This window comes from Rhododendron vialii, chromosome 2a (genome assembly GCF_030253575.1).
Source record: "Rhododendron vialii isolate Sample 1 chromosome 2a, ASM3025357v1".
NCBI lineage: Eukaryota > Viridiplantae > Streptophyta > Magnoliopsida > Ericales > Ericaceae > Rhododendron > Rhododendron vialii.
Genome location: NC_080558.1, coordinates 33,327,634 through 33,347,769, shown reverse-complemented (window position 1 = coordinate 33,347,769; position 20,136 = coordinate 33,327,634). Strand labels below are relative to the sequence as shown.

Below are 20,136 nucleotides of genomic sequence, written 5' to 3'. Positions count from 1 at the left end.
GATGAATCTCAATTGACAATAGCCCTAACTTCTTATGAAAAAAGAGTCGCTCACATCTCACGTACACCTCAATTGCAATCAAATGCATCAAGAATACCCCAATCACGTTTGTTGTTACCACATTAGGGCCGATAAATTGAACGACAACCAATTAAACTATATGAAAACAGACAAAAAAATCAACGCAGGAAAAAAGAGTTGCTCACACCTCACGTACACCTCAATTGCAATCAAATGCATCAAAAATACCCCAATCATGTTTGTTGTTACCACATTAGGGCCGAGAAATTGAACGGCAACCAATTCAACTATATGAAAATAGACAAAGAAATCAACGCCACATTAGGCAGGGGAGAGAGAGAGAGAGAGAGAGAGAGAGAGAGAGAGAGAGAGAGAGAGAGAGAGAGAGAGAAGGTGCAAACCTGTGTAGAAGAACAATTGGCTTGTGGAGTGGAGGAACTACCGTCGTAAAACTTGGGAAAGTGAAAGAAGAGAGAGAAAGAGAAAAACAGTATTGCAGAAGGTTTCAAATTGTGAACCAAAAGGAAAAGGTAACAAAATTAGGTTTTGGAAAAGGAAATAAAATTAAATCAAAATCATACTTCATGAAAAAATATGCTTGATTGGTTTCCTAATGGCAACGATTATGGCAAAAAAAAAAAAAAAACTCCTATTAATAAGGCTATGAATCCTGTACTTCTTATAATTCCATTCCAAATTAGGAATGCTCAAATTAGGGTCTGGAAATCAGATTTCCAAATTAGGCACAGGAATGTGTGATTGGGAATGCTGAAAAAATGTTAAGTATTTACGGGCATGCCATTTTGTAGAATGGAGGGCGTTGATTTATGAGGAAGGAGGGGATAAATCTGGAGTCTAAGATGTATGTGTATGTCTTATATAAAGGGCCATTGATCAACGAAGATGGTATGTAGAAATATTCAAGAGTATTAAAATAAAGATTATCTCGTTGAGTGTTTAAGGTACTTATGCTTCTTGGGAGCTCTGTACGCCCTTATGGTCGTACATCTCCTAAATATTTATATTATTTGTTATCCTCTACATTTACATTTAGTTATTTTATGTAAGTCTGACATATTTTGCTGTGATGAATTTCCAACAAATGGTATCAGAGCGTAGTACGATCCTGGGATGAACATGTTGATCAGGAGTGAATGTCGAGTTATGCATGGAGTCATGTTTTCCCCAGTTATTATGTTCTTGCTAAGTTTTAGTGAATGGTTTGGTGGTCCATTGAGTGGAGGAGCCATGAATCGTAGAAAAGAAGCTCATGCGAAAGCTGATAAATAGTGTGGTGGAACGTGGAAGAAGTTTGTGATGCTCTCACCCTATTTGTGTCTCCGGGGACAATAGTGTTTGACCCGTTGAGAGGACTACTTGCCAAAAGCGATAGATTTTCATAAGGGTTTGGAAATCAAAGACATGAGTGTCCTGGATGTGTGAAGCCCAAATATGTGGGTGGGCTTGACAATCAGAAGCCGAGAGGGTTGATTGTCATAAAAGGAAGAAGAGAAAACACTGTATGTGTTTCGGCAGCAATTAAAGTGTATGATTAGTTATTTGTTTGTTTTAGGGTGAGTATGGCGAGCCAGCATCTAGTTGAAGTGACGGTGTCCTTCAAGATCATTCGCAAGGAGATTCTTAAAAAACTGACCTTTCAACCAGCTATTTTTGAATGTAAGAAGCGTGGACTAGACCATGATCGAATATTTTTAGCTACTGTCATTCTTAATGACAGTCATGGAAAAAACCGAATTTTTGGATCAAATGAGTCAACAAAGAAAGGAGCAGAGCAAGTAGTTACATTACTAAGAATTGAGCATTTGAAGGGGCTTTACAATATTGTGATTCAAGACGTCAACTACAGAGAGCTTGATTACGTTAAAACAAAATATTCATATATTTCGGAGAGCTATCAAAAGAAGATTGCACAAAATGAAGAGTTAAAGCTGAAGCTGAAAGACGTCATCGATCCAAGTGAAGAATCTGTTGGGGAAAACATGCTTCCTTGAAATTCTAAATTAAAGGGAAGTGCATGTTGGAGATAATTTAGAATTTAATGTTTAGGATAGGATCGTCTAACACAGTTTATGTACTTAGGTTATTGAAGAGTCACATGTATGTTCTTGATACATGTAGGGAAAGGTTCATATGTGTGTGGAGATACATGAATGGATTAAGTATGAGGAGTCTAATTAAGATGTATGTTTATGTCCTATATAAAGGGGCATTGATCAACGGAGATGGTATGTAGAAATATTCAAGAGTATTCAAATAAAGATTATCACGTTGAGTGTTTAAGGTACTTGGGCTTCTTGGGAGCTTTGCATGGCCTTAGGGTCCTACATCTCCGAAATGTTTATATTCTTTGCTATCCTCCACATTTATGTTTAGTTATTTTATGTAAGTCCAACATATTTCGTTGTGATGGATTTCCAACAGTGTACTTGTAAGAAATTTAGAAATTAACAATCAACATAACATAACAAGAAGACAACATAAATGACGATGACTAACCCAAAAACAAAGAAACATAAATGGTGATGCATGCCAACATTTTACAGTTTCATCTTGTTTAGAGAGAGAGAGAGAGAGAGAGAGAGAGAGAGAGAGAGAGAAAAGACTAATTTTATCAATATTTTGGCAAAAATTACACCAACTCGTTATAGAGGATAGGGTTTTGATTTCACAGATAGCGAGGGAGAGAGACAATGAGAGTCCTGGAGAGTAGATTACTAATCGCCCCCGTGTCAGGCCCCCCGACGCGGCCACCACTTTCCCCAATTAACAACCCCCTAATCGCCCCCGTGTCAGGCCCCCCGACGCGGCCACCACTTTCCCCAATTAACAACCCCCCCCCCCAACCAATGTTCTCTCTCTCTCTCCCAACAGTCTCTCTCTCTTTTGATTTTTTTATAAAATTTTAAATGTTAATAATTTTTTTTCACGTATTTTTTAAAATAAATTATATATTTTTGAAATCTACTCAACAAAACCTATCAAACGAGCCTAATATTGATGGTGAAATAATGTAAAACGGAAAAATATTAAACTGTCTAACGAGGTTGAAAAATGTGTTCCAAATTTCAATCCGTTTGAACCGGTGGAAAGAAAAAAAGTTTCTTGATCAAAAAATTAAAATCTTTCTCCCGGTTGAAACGAAAAAAAAAGAAAAGAAAAAAGAGAGGCAATCGGTGCCTTGTAGTGCATGTGGTGGTTTTGTGTGCATGTGAGCCTTGAAGAGTTTTGGACGTGGAGCACATAGGTGAATTGGGGTTTGATGACTATGCATCACTTGCCTTGGAGTAATCAGTTATCCTGCAGGGAAAAAAATTTAGAGATGAGCACCTTATCATTTGCCTATGGTTGGGCACCTGCAAAAATAGAGATGTAGAAACTTGCAGAGCATTGAGTAGAGCACCTTATCAACTCAACTTGCAGAGCATTGAGTTGGCTATATAATCTGATGATTGAGAGCAATTTTTGAGTAATCACATCCTCATAATTTTCCTCAACTTTCATTTCATTTTCGTAATTCATAAAAGAACATTATGGATCGGTACAATTTTTTATTTTCGGATAGTTGGGAACGATATTGCGAATGATGTTCCTTGTGGAGAGAGCAGCTCCTACGTTGGGCGTGATTACACAGCCGAATTTACGACTGACCAGGTTAGTTATTACTGTTGTTATTATACATATATTTTACTTATTTTTGTTAATGTTGTACTTTTTTTGTAGCACAACAAAAAACGTAGAAAATTTAATTTTTTCTATCTTCCCTACGTACCATGTGAAGTTCAGAGATATGGAAAAAGAAAAGAAAAAATCCAAGGAATTTTTTTTAACTTCTGAAGGTAAAAGAGTTTAAAGGACTTACAGGAGAGCCATATGCTAGTATAAGTTACTGCAGACGTCCATTACCGCTTGTGAGAGAAGACAAGCCCACATGACTAACATTTTTACAACTTGACACGTCAAGCATCTGTCAGAGAAAAATAAGATGGTCCTTCAGTTACTTCATAGTTAATAATCAAATAATTCTTTTGACGGACAAGAACTTTAACTTCAGTTTGATCAAATCAAACTTTTCCTGGCGGAAATGTTGGTAGGATGTTTTTGCAGTACACCATAGTGAGTAAATGAAAGAGAAACTTTCCAAACAGCCACATTAAAACACCTCACTTCCCTTATAAAAATCCACATTTTGCCACCTATACACACCCATGCATAATGCCACCTCTGTTTTCTTTCCTTTTTTTTGTGTGTTTCTCAAACGGCAAATACACCTTTACTCCATATAATATTATTTAGAGGTGGCAATCTCAATCCATATATTTGAACCCGTGCAAATTCGCCCATTTATAACCCAACCCAACCCGCCCATATTGTATAATGGGTTGATATGGGTTGAACCCATATTAACCCATATTTACATGAATTTAGGTGGGTTGAAAATGGGTTCAATTTGGGTTAGAATTAAAATACCCATCCCTACACAAAAATGAACCAAAGCCCGATATACCTGGGTTCAACTAAAAATACGATTTTGTCTCTACTATTTAAAATACGACGTCATATCCAATTATTGATAACACCAACGAAGCAACTCAAATTTTCAGTCAATGTTATTAAAATGAGAGAAACTTATCCGCGCAATCTCGTCTGTCCGTTTCAGCAATCAACGATTGAGATGCATTTTGAAACTATTACCAGTAATAACTATTTTTTACCGTTAACAGTTTGTCTTTAATCTGAATCGCCCAAAACACTTTTGGACGGCCGAGATTGGCCTCCATAAACTTATTGGTTCGACTTGATGAGAGGAATCAAAAAGGAAAAAAAATTATGATCTAAACCTATTTTTTTAATAAAGATGAAAAAATTGGCTTCTTGGCTTATTTTTGTATTTATTTAAAAAAAATTAGGTTTCGATTGTAAATTTTTACTTTTTAGATTTCTTGTTGAAGTTATGTTACTGGTTGGAAATGGAAAAAAAAAAATAAAAACCTGATTTTTAAAGTTTTTTTTAGCCTCCAATTGCTTCATGTTCAATAAAAAAATTGAGTTTTAATCATAAAATTTTACTTTTCTGAATCCCCTTATTAAGACAATTCAAAGAGGAATATTACATTGTGCTTATACGTATTCATTTTTTTTGTTATAGATATTTGAAACTAGAGCTGTCATGGTAGATTAGGTGCGGAGAATTGGTAAAGAAAATGGTTTTGTGATTGTCATAAGTAAATCTGCTAGTATAAAGGGCAACAAGATGCCGAAGTGCATTCTTATTTGTGAAAGGGGAGGATTGTACAGACCGCCACTGGAAGGGCATTCAATGCAAAGGATTACTGGAACTAAAAAATGTGATTTCCCATTTAAGCTGCGAGGTGTACCACAACCTCCAGACGGTGTCATGTGGAGTTTGAAGATTGTTAAAGGTTTTCATAACCATGAACCAGCGGAAAGTTTTGAGGGACATGAGTACCCGTCAAGGTTGACCCCAATCCAGCAGCAATTAGTTCGTGACATGTCTAGCAGCACCGCGCCTCGAGAAATTCTTAATTTGCTGAGACAACAAGACTCGTCAATTAGTACAGGAATCATGAGTATTTACAATGTGAAGGCACAGTATAAGAAAGAGCAACTGGGGGGTCTATCTCCTATTGGGTACATCTTGAATGAATTAAACGAGAAAAATTACATTTACAACTATCTTACAAATGAACACACCAACGAAATCACAAATATTCTTTGGATTCATCCTCGAAGCCTAGAGCTATCTGTCAATTTTCCGTTTGTGTTGATTATTGATGCGACGTATAAGAGTAATGAGTATCGAATTCCCCTCTTGAAAGTTGTGGGTATCACATCCACAATGAAAACTTACTCTCTTATGTTTGCATATTTGAATAATGAGACAAAAGAGCGACTGATATGGGCATTGGATACTTTAAAGAGATGGATGGTTGAAAAAGGGGCAGCGTTGCCATCAGTGGTTGTTTTAGATAGGGATCTGGCACTTCTTGGCGCCATTGAAATATTTTTCCCCTTGGCACAACACATCCTTTGTATTTGGCACATAAACCAGTGTGTAATGAAGAAGTGTAGCCCTATGCTTGGTACGAGGTGTGACGAGTTTTCCGAGGCATGGCAATTGCTTATTCATTCATCGACACTGATGTCTTTGCAGCAGAGGTGGAATGCCATGTGCGGAAACTTTGAGCAATACTCTAATGCCATACAATACCTTTGGGATACATGGTTGGGTCCTTACAAAGAGCGATTTGTTGCAGCATATATAAACCAGTTTATGCACCTCGGGAGCAATTCAAGCCAAAGGTAACTATCCCATAGTCATTGTATGTTTACTATTTTGCACTAAAGAATACATTATGTAACTTTCCTATTTAACACAGTGTATTATTAAATTGCAGGGCGGAGTCTGCACATGCGAGGCTCAAACAATACTTGGAAGATACCATGTCCTCGCTTCAAACATCTTTTCAGAAAATAGAAAAGATGTTGACCAGTCAGTTCGGGGATATTCAGGGGTCGTTCCAGAAATCTCTCAACATTCCACGACACATACATCTACATGAAGGCATTTATAGTGAAATTAGAGGTCGCATTTCATTACAGGCAATGGACTTGATCCATAAGCAGGAACAACGCACTGATAATGAAGCCGGCCTTTGCTTTTGTAAGATCAAAAGGACACACGGATTGCCATGCTTTCACGATATTGCACTTTACCGTTCTGTGGACAGGCCAATTCCGCTAAGCTCTATCCACCCTCATTGGAGTACGTTGTACATGCACGCCCAGAGGCATACTAACGAGGGAGCACGATCCGATAGGGCAGCTCAGCTTATTGAAAGATTAAATGAAATGGATTCCAACAGTCGAGAGTCTATGATGGACAGGTTTCTCGATATGGCGGATCCATCTCGTTGCACAGTTCCACCCCCAGCATACAACACAGAACACAGGGGTCGACCTACAGGCAGAGATGAGCAGAATAGAGGTCACATACCATCCTTTACAGTATCCACTTCAGAATCTCGGGCCTCACGTATTCCAACATCGTGAAAGAGCAATGGGAGGGATCACCTCGTTGAGAAATTTCCTCAGCAGTATCAGCGTTATATTTCCCACTGTGTTGACGTTCAACCCGACGGTCATTGTGGCTTCAGGGCGTTAGCTGCGCAACTCTATGGTTCTGAAGATGAATGGGCTCAAGTACGACATGACCTTATCCAAAGATTGAACAAAATCGGGTCATGTACGATCAGCTTTATCCAGAACGTAATTATGTATCCCAGGTGCTATAAAGACTTCATTGCTTTCAGCCATCGGCACCAGAGGATCATTGGATGGATTCTATATCATTGGGACTTGTTATCGCATCAACGTACAACGTTGTACTGCATACATTCGATATGATTGCTTCGAGTTGTTTCACTCACTTGCCGTTGAGCTCCCATCCAGTTCCATTCGCAGCGCGCACACATATAGCTATTGGCCGTGTTAATGGCAATCACTTCGTGCAAGTTTTCCCATACCGTCATTACCCTGTACCACCCATCATCATATGGTGGAGGCCACATGCATCAAATGAAGCACATGGATGGGCTCATCCTTATGAAGCACGCCTCCAATTGTGGTACGAAGTAATGCAAATAGATCCACCGGGACAACGACCACAATTTGGTGGAAATATTGACTAAATTTGTGTATTTATTTATGTTCATGTATTGGTTCTATATACTCAATTGTAATTAAATGAAGTTTGATTTTAGTTTGCATTTATGACTATTCACGGAAATATAAAGTAAATTTAAGTGGATTCAACATACATAATTTACTTGAAAACTCAAATATAGAAGTTTTAAAAAAATGACGAATAAAAAAATAAAAACAAATAGTTAATATATTGGGCCCAAAAAAATTATTTAATTTAAACACATTATTTCATATTCAATATTAGACTTGTTCGTAGGTTTCGTTGAGTAGATTTCAAATATATAAAATTTATTTAAAAAAATACGTGATTTTAACCTCTTCGAACAGTTTATATATTAAAAAGTATGGTTAAAAAATTAAATGCTCCAAATTTCAATCCGTTTGAACCGGTGGAAAGATTTTATTTTTCTGATCATTTTATCCTAAATTGTCATAATTAAATTTTGACTCTAGAACTCTCGTTGATTAACCCTAAGAGATATTTAATTCTACGACTTTCTTAGGGTTAATCAACGAGAGCCCTATAGTCAAAATTTAATTATGACCATTTAAGATAAAATGATCAAAAAATTAAAATCTTTCCACCGATTCAAACGGATTGAAATTTGAAAAACTTAATTTTTCAACCTTTTTAGATAGTTTAAACTATCACAAAAATATAGTTTTTCCATTTTACATTATTTCACCATCAATATTAAGCTCGTTCGATAGGTTTCGTTGAGTAGATTTCAAAAATATAAAATTTATTAAAAAAAAATAGGTGAAAAAAAGTTATTAATATTTACAATTTTATACAAAAATAAAATAAGTGAGATAGAGAAATGGGTGAGAGAGAGAGAGAGCAAATGGATGGGTGTAAAACTAGGAATTCCCCGTGCCCGGTGTCAGAACCCCCCCCCCCCCCCGACACCGGGGGGGGGGGGGGGGGGTTGATTAACAGCTCTCTGCTGGAGATAGTCGGTAACAATCAATAGTAGAGTGCTGAGGAAGATGAGAAAGGTGTAGGTGGGCTCTATTGTCGATGAGGCCTTGAGCAAACAAACATAGAGGGAGAAATTCACAATCTTCCCGCTTTTTTGTTTTCGTTTTGTCGCACTCAAGATTTTATCCTCGACTGGGAAATCTCTCCCCCCTCAGGGACGAAAGGGAAGGCGGGAATTCGGGAGTATTAAGTGATCCATTTTCTATGGATTGCGACGTGATTTTTTAAGGAAAAGAAGGAATTTTGTGCTCCATAAAAAGCGTTGGAATATTTTGAAAAATAGTTTGATTTTTAGAAAATGGGACCGAGTTTTCATCAAGTTGCCTACGTACTTCCGAGGAAAGGAAAATCAGGTCTGACCATAGTTCGGGCTACAAAACGGGTTTAGAAAAATAACTTAGAGTCGCCACCGGGCATAGAGTTTAGGTGTGCCAGGTCACCTCTTGAATATCCGAAGAATATTTCAAGTATTTTAGAAAAAGGGTTCCACGAGCCCGACAACACGATTTTTAGAAAAGAGTAACTCCGTTTTACTTTTTAGGAAAGGCTTTAAGTCTGCGGTACTCGCTTTTTTAAACATTATTATGTGTAGAGAAGCCGGAGCACCCTGCCTCACCCTTGCGGTACTCGCTTTTTCAAATATGCAATAAAAATGAGTTGTTTTTGGATAAAGATGAAATAGATGGTCATTATGTTTGTTATTTCACATATTTATTCATGCTCATACTTATTAGGAAATGACCAATTTAAAGAAGGAGAAAGGTGGATCGAGCCTGGTTGAAAGGCTACCTACGTATCTCTAGAGCGGGAGAAATTAGGTCTACGTAGTTCGAGGTCTGAGTATAAAGGGGACGGTCCTTTGCTGACCGTTGGGTGTGAAAGGGGCTTATCGCAAGCCCAGAAAAAGTTTATTCAGTTTAAAAACAAGTTTACGACGAAAAGTTGGAAAAAGTCAATTAGGCGAAAAAAGTCAACTGGGATCGGGAGGGGTAAAAAGGTATTTTGGCAGTAAAAACAACTCCATGGGGATAAAACATTGTTTTGGAGAAGTTTTGGTAAAAAGTCAACTGGGGGCCGAGAGGGGTAAAACGATGATCGGGAGGTAAAAATAGCTTAGTTGGGTTAGTACATTAACTTGGTAAAAATTTGTAAAAAAGTTGACCCAGGGCCCAGAAAAAGTTGACCGGAGCCCGGAAAGAGTAAAAAGGTAATTTGGGTGATGGATTTACCGCCGCTGGATTTTAGCATTCTTTTATGATTTTTTGGAAAAAAGTCAACCCAGAGTGCTTACAATGGAAGATAGTACTCCTGGATGTCTAGCACGAAGCATAGGGCTTCTAGTCGTTTGTGCAGAATAACTTGGTAAGACCAAGATCGTACCACAGGGAATCAAATATAGCTTGTTCGAATTGTAAGCTTCACATGAGGTTTACGGCGCTTAGACGACCAACTGTCGGTTTTACTTTGAAAGTGGAAATACTCTAATGAAAAGACTAGAAAAGTGGTTTTAAACTTGATAAAAAAGGCGGCAAGGTCCAAGAGATCAAACCGTCCGATGACTTAGCTGATTTAACCGTTTCTTTCTAACAACTCCAAGCCAAGACATAGACAATCTTAACAACGTTAAAAGTTGAGCATAATCATGGTATTAGTTTGGAAATAGCTTAATCTCAGTTAGCAAATATTGAATTCGAACGTCGAGAGCGTTAAAAGCTCTAAGCACCGATTGTGCAAGACGAAGGTTAAAACTCCGGCCGACACACGATCAAAAAGGGTAACAGCTCTTTGGTTTGGCCGAAAAGAAGAGATTAAGCCTTTTCCTTACTAAGGCCATGATCAAGTCATAGAAAAACCATTAAAATAACTAAGCCATGGGAGAGAGATCACCCCATAACCTAGCCTAGAAGACTACTCAACCGTTAAACAATAATAAAACATGCTAGGAAATTGAGACATAATATTCAACCGATAGAAATGAAAGCTAACTTGATATTAAGAAGGATCTAGTCTGTAGCTACAACATTAACAAACAAGAAATTAACATACAAACTAAACTTACTTGAGTTCTTAAGGAAATTAAGCTTGAAAACTTGAGCAACAACAATGGAGTTCCTAAAAAGCAAGAAAGAAACTTAGGCCTAAAGCTAACTAATGGCCATCCTTGCTATTTGTGAGGGAGAGAGCTATATATAGACATTTGCTTCTCTCTCTACAAAATATCCCCAAAACATACTACTAATGAAAACTTTTCATACATGGAAGGTTGAAAAATAGCAAAAAGTTATCCGTAGGCTCGTGGTATTAATACAAAAGAAAGGGGGTATCGATATTGAGCAGCTAAGCTTTAACTAAGCTTCTATCCAAAAGTTAAGCTAAGTGTATCGATACAATTTTTTTGGCTATATCGATACCACGGTGTTAAGGCAAATTTTGGCTGAACTTTGTAGGATCGCTCCGGACACTCCCGAACTTGGATTTAGTGTTCTTTAGACCGTTGGAAAGCTTGTTGAGTCTACTTTCTAACCCAAGTGGTTTGGATAAAAAATAGTTTGTACATCAAAGGATATGACAATTCTACCCTCAACTGGTCGGAAGATGAGTTTCTTTGGTAAAATCCTCACATCTCCTTCAATTTCCTTGACCCTTGGGTGTCCGGAGCAACCTCCAAACCATCTTTTCATGACTTTTTGGGCACCACCATGGGGTGGCATGTGGTCTTGGGTTCTTGGTTGCACCCAGAGCATTCTTTGGTGTTCAAACTAGCTTTATTCACACGATTTACCTGAAAACACTAAAAACACATCTTACGTGCAATATCGAATAAAATACAAACTTTATAAGCATAAAGATGACATAACCAAGGACTTAAGCACCAAAAATCTACATTGTTGGGTGCTTATCACAGAGCTCGGGAAAATCAATCGAGCTCGTGAAACGAGGCCGCCCTTGTTGGATTTTATTACTCTTTTTGTGATTTTCTAGAAAAAGTCAACCTGAGGCCTAAAAAAGTCAAATGGGACTTGGAAGGGTAGAAAGGTAAATCAGGCAACGAGGCCTCCCTCATTGGATTTTATTCTCATTTTTGTGATTTTTCGAAAAAAGTCAACCCGAAACCCGAAAAAAGTCAACCAAGACCTGAGAAGGGTATATGGGTAAAATGGGATAATAACAACTCTGTTAGGGAAAGTGGTAATTACCGTCTTTTTGAAAGATAGTTTTTTAGATATAACCCTACAAAGGGTAAAAGGATAATTTCAACATATTTGCTTGGGGAGAAGTGTTTTATTGTCTTTTTGTCATTTTTAGATACAGGGTCCACACATCAACTAATATAATAACTGATGAGAAATAAAGTTTTAGAGATATTCTGACTAAGGCCCACATCGGGCTGCCTACGTATTCCGAGGCAAAGGAAAAGTCAGGTCAGGTGTAGTTCAAACCTTTGGGGGGTAAAATGGTAAAGTGAAGTGAGGGTGGGATGGATTCTCACTGAGCCATTATTTGGCTGCCTACATGTCTCCAGGTGAAGGAGAAATCAAGTCAGGCGTGGTTCCTACTGTAAAAAGGGGTGGATAGGTTCTGACCGAGCCGTTATCGAGTTGTCTACGTATCTTCGGGCGAAGGAGAAGTCAGGTCAGGCGTAGTTCCTACCTTTCTTCTCTTAGTCTTTCGTTAATCTGACACTTGGCACACTCCACATAGGTAGACCACAACCAGGCCCGAAGGGTGTGCTCGACTACCGTGCAGGAATGTGGATTTCTTCTATTCGATTACCTATCTATTCTATAGCCACAAAGTAAATAATTGAAGTAAAAGACGAAAACTGAAAGTTACTTACAGACTCTCGGTAGTAACCCAAGAATAGAGTTTCGGCAATGCTGGAGAGATAAAGTATTGGCAGGAATCAGGCAGCATTTATGTGGTATTTCGAATGATCAGGCATCTTTTAGCGGAATTTCAGCAGTGCTTCCGCAGGACTTTGAGAATCAAAAAATTTCTACTGGAAAATTAGCAAAGCTTTCGCAGGACTTTGAGAATCGGGAAATTTCTACGAAATTTTGGGCAAAGCTTCCACAGGACCTTGAAAATCGAGGAGGTGACTGTGAAATTTCAGCAGCGCTCCTACACGATGCTAAAAAGTCGATCCCTTGGTCTGGGACCTGATTTCTCCTAGATCAAGGCAATTATAGCCCAGGTTTTTTACTTGGGTAGGGCTTCGCCGCAATTCCAAGGCTCTGGGAGCTGAAGAAAGAAAAAAACCTTCCAAGGCTTCGTAAAACAAGTCACAACATCCAAAAAAACTCAATGGAATGTGAAGGGGTCAAAACTAAGGAGGTCTTGGAAAATAGGGGGTCAGGATTCTTGGGGGAGGCTCCCCTTAGGGGTTGATGTGGCCCTCTCGTGGCCAATCATCCCGGTTTGCTCCAATCGATTCAACAGTGCACTGTTTCGCGCGTTCGTGTGGGGAAAAGTTTGATTCAAATCCGATCAAGGTGACTGTCTTAAGGTTTGGAGGCATTCTGAACGTTGCGGCGACGTCCGTTTTTTAAGATTACGCTGAGATTGATAAGAAAGAGGATCGCTCGGTTCTTTTGCATCTTCTGGCATACACGCGATCGGAAGACCAAACAAGCTCCAAATGACCTAAGATTTAATTTGCAGAGAGCTTCAAATTCATAAGAACGAGCTATTAGACAGTTTGGATCAAGAAACTTTGGTCCCGGGGTTCGAGAACAAAATATTGTCTTTTCTGAAAAGTTCCATATGCGTAGAAATAATTCGTTTCGCACGAAACTTGACCAGAGATCTTAGATTCTTAGAATACCATGATATCACCATATGTGATGTTTGAAATGGTTCAGAGATGATTTTGCCCACTTAAGAGTTCCTGGGGGCAAATCGGGCGTTTTACTAATAGCTAATAAAGACTCAGTGATGATCCAATGGTGAAACATCAACGGACTATGACGAGACTTGGCAAACCACCTTAGAATGATAGAATAAGCACATCTAACGGTGCCGATCTTGGTGTAGATGTCTTAAAGTATATGTTGTCTTTTCAGCCCAAATTAGAGTTACTGAGACCCACTTTCGGACCGTCAACTGAAAAGGGGACCATTCTAGTCCAGAAATGGCATGCCTCATCGCTAGGCTATGCACTTGCAAATCAACATGATAGGCACTGATATTCTTACTTATACGAGATAGTAAAAATAGGGGTGAGCGATGTTTACACATTTATTTTTCTTTTATGTTTTGTACAAATTTAAGTTAACAATAAGTCTAGAACCATGAACACCAAACACACAAACTCTCTCACAAACATTTTCATACCTAAACACACAAAACTCTCAAGCTCTCTCATGTGAGAGAGTTTATGTGTGGTTGTAGCATTATTATTAAGTTAAAAGGGTGGGTCTTAGCTGACATAGAGATGCCAGGTAGACAGTTCTGTGTAATCGATGATGAATTCGTTTGTGGCAGTAGAATTATTGGTCCAACAGTATGGTAAAATTATTGGTCTAAGGTTATCTCTAATGGCATAACCAAAATTAGACAATCAAAACTTGTCTCTTTATATTTTAGTTATCCATCTAAGGGCTATGATTAAAAAATGAAATCCACGAGGTCCATAATAAAAAAAAATCAATTTTAGTAGAGAATTTTGTAAAATAATCTATCATGCCGTTAAATAATTAACAAGCCCAGTCTATCCAAGATCTAGAACTATCATGTTCTCACAATCATAACATAAGGCGGAAATTAAACATACGAGAAAGCGTACCTGAATCCATGTGAACTTTATTGATCCGAGAACTTTAGCGATAATACTTGTAAAACCCTAACGAAAAAGGTTTCTCTCTCTTGACCCTCTTTCTAGCAATATAGTAACGTAAATATGATGGTGGACTGTATGCCCTTTTATAGGCAGAGAGAGGACCTGTTTCCTAATAAAGCATTTATTCTACTTTCCATCAAAGTAAGATTTTAGAAAACAACTCCATCAATTTGACCAATCACATAATTTCTTAGGGGAAAAAATACGGCTCATAATCTCGTCAATATATAATTACCATATGTTCTGATTGCGTAATGTGGGCCAATAACGGAAATATTCTTACATTCTCCCACTTGGCCCATATGATACTTATATCACAATTCAACGAAATTAACTTTAGGCGCGCATTAAACCATATCAAACCCTATCATAATTTGGTCACTGTCATAATACCATTATTAAACAGCTCACTAATGCAAGTCATGGCGGTTCTATATTTAATATACAACATAGTCCCTTCCATGTACTATAACACTGGAGAACTGCCTAACACAGTTAGTTAGCGAGGAGTATATTCAAAAGGTTCAACGATCATGTCTTTTACAAAAGACTATTCCTGTACTCGTTAATTCATTCTCATACATGTACGTACCATTAGAACAGGAAATAAATGGCAGAAACACATTAATTTGATATCAAAAGCGTCCAACATAACATAACCATCATAATGCAATCCAAAAATATAAATAAACTGTTATAGGTTACGCTCAAGACCCATCCTATTGGCATGTTCCTTAAAAATTCTTGGTGGTAACCTCTTAGTTAATGGATCTGCTATCATAAGCTGTGTGCTTATGTGCTCGATTGACACATTTTGTTTCTGAACCTCTTCCTTAACTACAAAGTATTTCAATTCTATGTGTTTAGCACCATTAGAATACTTGTCGTTCTTGGAGAAAAATATTGCTGCGGAATTATCGCAATAAACTCTCAGCGGCTTGACAATAGAGTCGACAACTCCAAGTCCTGAGATAATGTTCTGCAACCACAATCCATGAACTGTGGCCTTAAAGCACGCCACGAATTCAACTTCCATAGTAGATGTAGCAGTGATAATTTGTTTCGCACTTTTCCACGATATTGCTCCACCAGCCAACAAGAACAAAAAACCAAAAGTGGACTTTCTACTATCAACGCATCCAGCAAAGTCTGAGTCTGAGTAGCCAATCACCTCAAGATTATCAGACCTTCTAAATGTGAGCATGTAACTCTTCGTTCCTTGCAAGTATCTCATTACTTTCTTTGCAGCTGTCCAATGATCCATTCCGGGATTGCTTTGGTATCTACCCAACATACCAATAGCAAAACTGATATCCGGTCTGGTGCAGGTTTGTGCATACAACAAACTCCCAACTGCTGATGCATAAGGAATAGCTTTCATTTTATTACGTTCCAATTCATTCTGCAGGCATTGCATAAGACTGAACTTATCCCTTTTTTGAATAGGGGCATCAGTAGGTGAACACTTACTCATATTGAATCTCTCTAGAACTCTTTCAATATATGCTTTCTGAGACAACCCTAACAATCCGCGTGATATATCCCGAAATATTTCAATTCCAATCACGTAGGATGCCTCACCCATATCCTTCATTTCAAAGTTCTTAGAGAGAAACTTCTTGGTTTCATGCAACAAACCAAGATCACTGCTGGCAAGCAAAATATCATCGACATATAAAATCAAAAATATAAACTTGCTCCCACTAACCTTCAGATATATACAACGATCAACAGTGTTTTTCGTAAATCCGAAGGAAGTGATGGTATCATTGAACTTAAGATACCATTGTCGAGAAGCTTGTTTAAGTCCATATATCGACTTCTTAAGTTTGCAAGCCAAGTGTTCCTTGCCTTTAATTGAGAAATCTTCAGGTTGATCCATATAAACTTCTTCATCTAAACTCCCATTCAAAAAAACTGTTTTCACATCCATTTGATGTAGCTCTAAATCATAATGAGCCACTAATGCCATGATAATTCTAAGTGAATCTTTCTTAGACACAGGAGAGAAAGTTTCTTTGTAATCAATGCCACCCTTTTGAGTGTAACCTTTGGCCACAAGTCTGGCTTTATATCGTTCTACATTGCCTTTGGAGTCAAGTTTGGTCTTGAAGACCCACTTGCAACCAACTTTCTTGTAACCTTCTGGCAATTCAATAAGATCCCAGACTTCATTCTGGTCCATTGATTTCAACTCATCATTCATGGCTTCAATCCATTTAGTAGAGTTATCACTTTCCATGGCTTGTGAAAACGAAACCGGATCCTTAATAGTTCCAATGTCAAATTCAGATTCTTGCAGATAAACCACGTAATCATCCGAGATAGCTGATCTCCTTTCTCTTTGAGATCTTCTTAATGCTATTTCTTGTGGTTGTTCTACAATCTCTTCATTGGTAACAATCTCATTATGTGGTTGATTATTCGTTTGTTGTTCCACAACATCATGTTGATCAACAACTGTAGGAATAACAACATTAGGTGAAGCTATGGGTAAAGGAACTTGTACCCTTACTTCTTGAATAATCACATTACGTGGTTCATCACTCCCACTGATTTCACCATTCTCAATGAATCTGGCATTACTGGTTTCTACGATTCTCGTACTATGATTAAGACTGTAAAACCTATACCCTTTGGATTTTTCAGGATAACCAATAAAATAACCACTGATCGTTCTAAAATCCAGTTTCTTGTCATGTGGATTATAAATCCTAACCTCTGCTAGACAACCCCAAACATGCAGGTGTCTCAAACTCGGTTTCCTTCCTGTCCACAGTTCAAAAGGGGTCTTTGGAACTGCCTTATTAGGAACCCGATTCAAAATGTATACGACGGTCTTAAGAGCATGCATCCATAGTGTAGAGGGTACTTTTGAATTACTTAGCATACTTCTAACCATATCCATTAATGTACGGTTACGCCTTTCAGCTACTCCATTCTGCTGTGGCATTCCTGGCATAGTATATTGTGCACATATGCCATGTTTTTCAAGGAGTTTAGCAAATGGCCCTGGGCGTTGCCCTGACTCATCATACCTTCCATAAGATTCCCCACCCCTATCTGATCTAATGATTTTCACTTTTCTTTCTAATTGCCTTTCTACCTCAGTAATGAACACCTCTAGGGTGTTCACTGATTGAGATTTTTCATGCAATAAATAAATATAACAATAACGTGAAAAATCATCGATAAAGGAGATGAAATAGGTCTCTCCACTTATAGATGGAGTGTCAAATGGCCCACAAATATCCGTGTGGATCAATTCAAGTAGCCCATTACTTCTTGTGGCTCCTTTCTTGGTATGTCTGGTTTGCTTTCCCTTAATGCAATCCACACATACACTAAGATCAGTAAAGTCTAAAGTGGGAAGAATCCCATCTTTTACTAATCTTTCCATTCTTTCTTTGGAAAAATGTCCCAACCTTTTATGCCACAAGTTTGAGAAATGTTCATCAACTAGACTACGTTTAGTTCCAACATTATGATGCAGGGTAAGAATAGATTCAATGAATTGGCCATCAAGCTTTAATTTATACAACCCATCACAAAGTATGCCAGAACCAACAAAAGAGGCATACTTGAATAAACTAAAACTTTTATTCTCAAAATGAAATGAGTAACCATCCAAATCAAGTTTAGGGAGCGAAACTAAATTTCTAGAAACAGAAGGAACATAAAAAGTCTGATGTAAATCCAAATGATGACCAGTATCTAGAAATAAACGATAAGTGCCCACGGCTTCTATTGGAGCTTTGACTCGATTTCCCATGAATAAGAAGTTTGCATTAGGGTTTATGGTTTGGGTTGAAAGGAATCCCTGCATCGTATTTGAAACGTGAGTAGTAGCACCAGAATCAAGCCACCAAGTATTAGAAGGAACTTCAGTTAGGTTTGATTCGAAACATACAGAAATCAAATTCATACCTTTCTTTTCAAACCAAGCCTTACGTTTTGAACAGTCTTTCTGATAGTGTCCCGACTTTTTGCAAAAATGGCATCTATCACTATACTTTTCCTTCCTCTGAGTCTGAGAACTTTGAGCAGACTCAATCACTTTAGGTGGTCCTTGCTTTATGACCTTTTTAGGCTTCATTCCTTTCTTTCTGGCCCCTTGATATGTGAGATGAGCCGAATGTTGTCCTGATTGTTTAAGTCTTGCCTCCTCTTGAACAAGCATACTAGCCAATTCATTTAAATTCCACTTATCCTTCATAGTGTTATAATTAATTTGAAATGGCTCATACTGAGGAGACAAGGACAGTGAGTTCAGAACAAATTGCACGAGAAAAAACTCATCCACACTCATTCCTAAATTCTTTAATTGAGCAGCCAATTAAATTTGTCATTTCAAGGACATGCTCATGCATCCCACGGCTACCATCATATTTCATGGTGGTAAGCTTTGTCATTAGCATCCCCGCAAGAGACTTGTAACACCCCGAATTTTGGGTACGTTAAAAAAAATATTTTATTATAAAAACGAAGTGAGTCTGGCTCATTATTACATCATAAACCTTACAAAAGTACTTTTATTCAAATAACGGAAGGAACTAGGGTTCCTATCTACTGCTCTGCTTCTTCCTCCATCCTGGCTAGCTCCTCGGCTCCGAAGGCCTCCAAGGTGTACATCTCACCATGTTCATCTATGAGGTCTGACACATTATACCGGCGTCACAACCAATATAATATGTCAGGGTCACCAAAAGGTAACACCGTGAGCTACAACGCTCAATAGGAAATCCTTACCCACCAACCTTACAACAGTAAATCATTTACAACAACACTAGCAATCACACATCCACATTCGTTAATCAACTATCGTTGGTGTCCAAGATTTTCGTGTTTCTCCTACGCGACTCATCGTAGACCGTGTCAACATTTTCACATACAAATCAACCTTTCAAAATCATTTGTTTAACTCACCCAACCTCGGTTCCGCCGCGCCGGGTTCCCGAGTATCCTCACAATGGTTCCGCCGCGCCCGGTTCCCATTGGCACACAATTGCATTGGCTCCGTACCGCGGATAACCAAGCCATACCTCACCATGGTTCCGCCGGTCTGGGTTCCCATGGGAACGCACACAACCTCACAATGGTTCCGCTATTCCGGATCTCCATTGGAACACACACAACCTCACAATGGTTCCGCTTTTCCCGGATTTCCATTGGAACACACAACCTCACAATGGTTCCGCTTTTCCCGGATTCCCATTGGAACGCACACAACCTCACAATGGTTCCGCTTTCCTGGATTCCCATTGGAACACACACACCCAACTCACATTATGCCACCAAAACCGGTCATAATATAGTTTCAAAAATATTTCCTTCCTCGGAAAATATTTCCTTTCATTAACCACACCCTAGTTGCCATGTTTCTACTTTCTCGGTTCTCGTGTCTCGTTTACATGCAAAGACTCCGCGGTAGGACAAAGTAAGCATGAATCATTCATTTTAATCTAACAAGATCATCCAACTCTATAATATATCACAAGTAACACAATCGATTTATGTATGCAAGCTCATACTCCTTGAAATATCAGAA

The 20,136-nt window shown here is 38.3% G+C and overlaps 2 protein-coding genes across 2 annotated transcripts; one reads left to right on the top strand and one right to left on the bottom strand.

Moving 5' to 3' along the window:
* The first annotated feature begins 5,893 nt into the window (after positions 1-5,893).
* On the top strand, positions 5,894-7,807 carry LOC131316196 (uncharacterized). Its single transcript, XM_058345496.1, has 2 exons — positions 5,894-6,363; positions 6,459-7,807. Exons 1-2 carry the CDS (start codon positions 5,900-5,902, stop codon positions 7,111-7,113), a joined length of 1,119 nt encoding a protein of 372 aa, XP_058201479.1. The 5' UTR covers positions 5,894-5,899; the 3' UTR covers positions 7,114-7,807.
* A 10,362-nt stretch (positions 7,808-18,169) lies between these two features.
* Positions 18,170-18,980, bottom strand: LOC131316438 (uncharacterized). The gene is made up of 2 exons (XM_058345797.1): positions 18,516-18,980; positions 18,170-18,408 (listed from the first exon to the last, which is right to left on the bottom strand). Exons 1-2 carry the CDS (start codon positions 18,895-18,897, stop codon positions 18,377-18,379), a joined length of 414 nt encoding a protein of 137 aa, XP_058201780.1. The 5' UTR covers positions 18,898-18,980; the 3' UTR covers positions 18,170-18,376.
* Between the last annotated feature and the right edge of the window lie 1,156 nt (positions 18,981-20,136).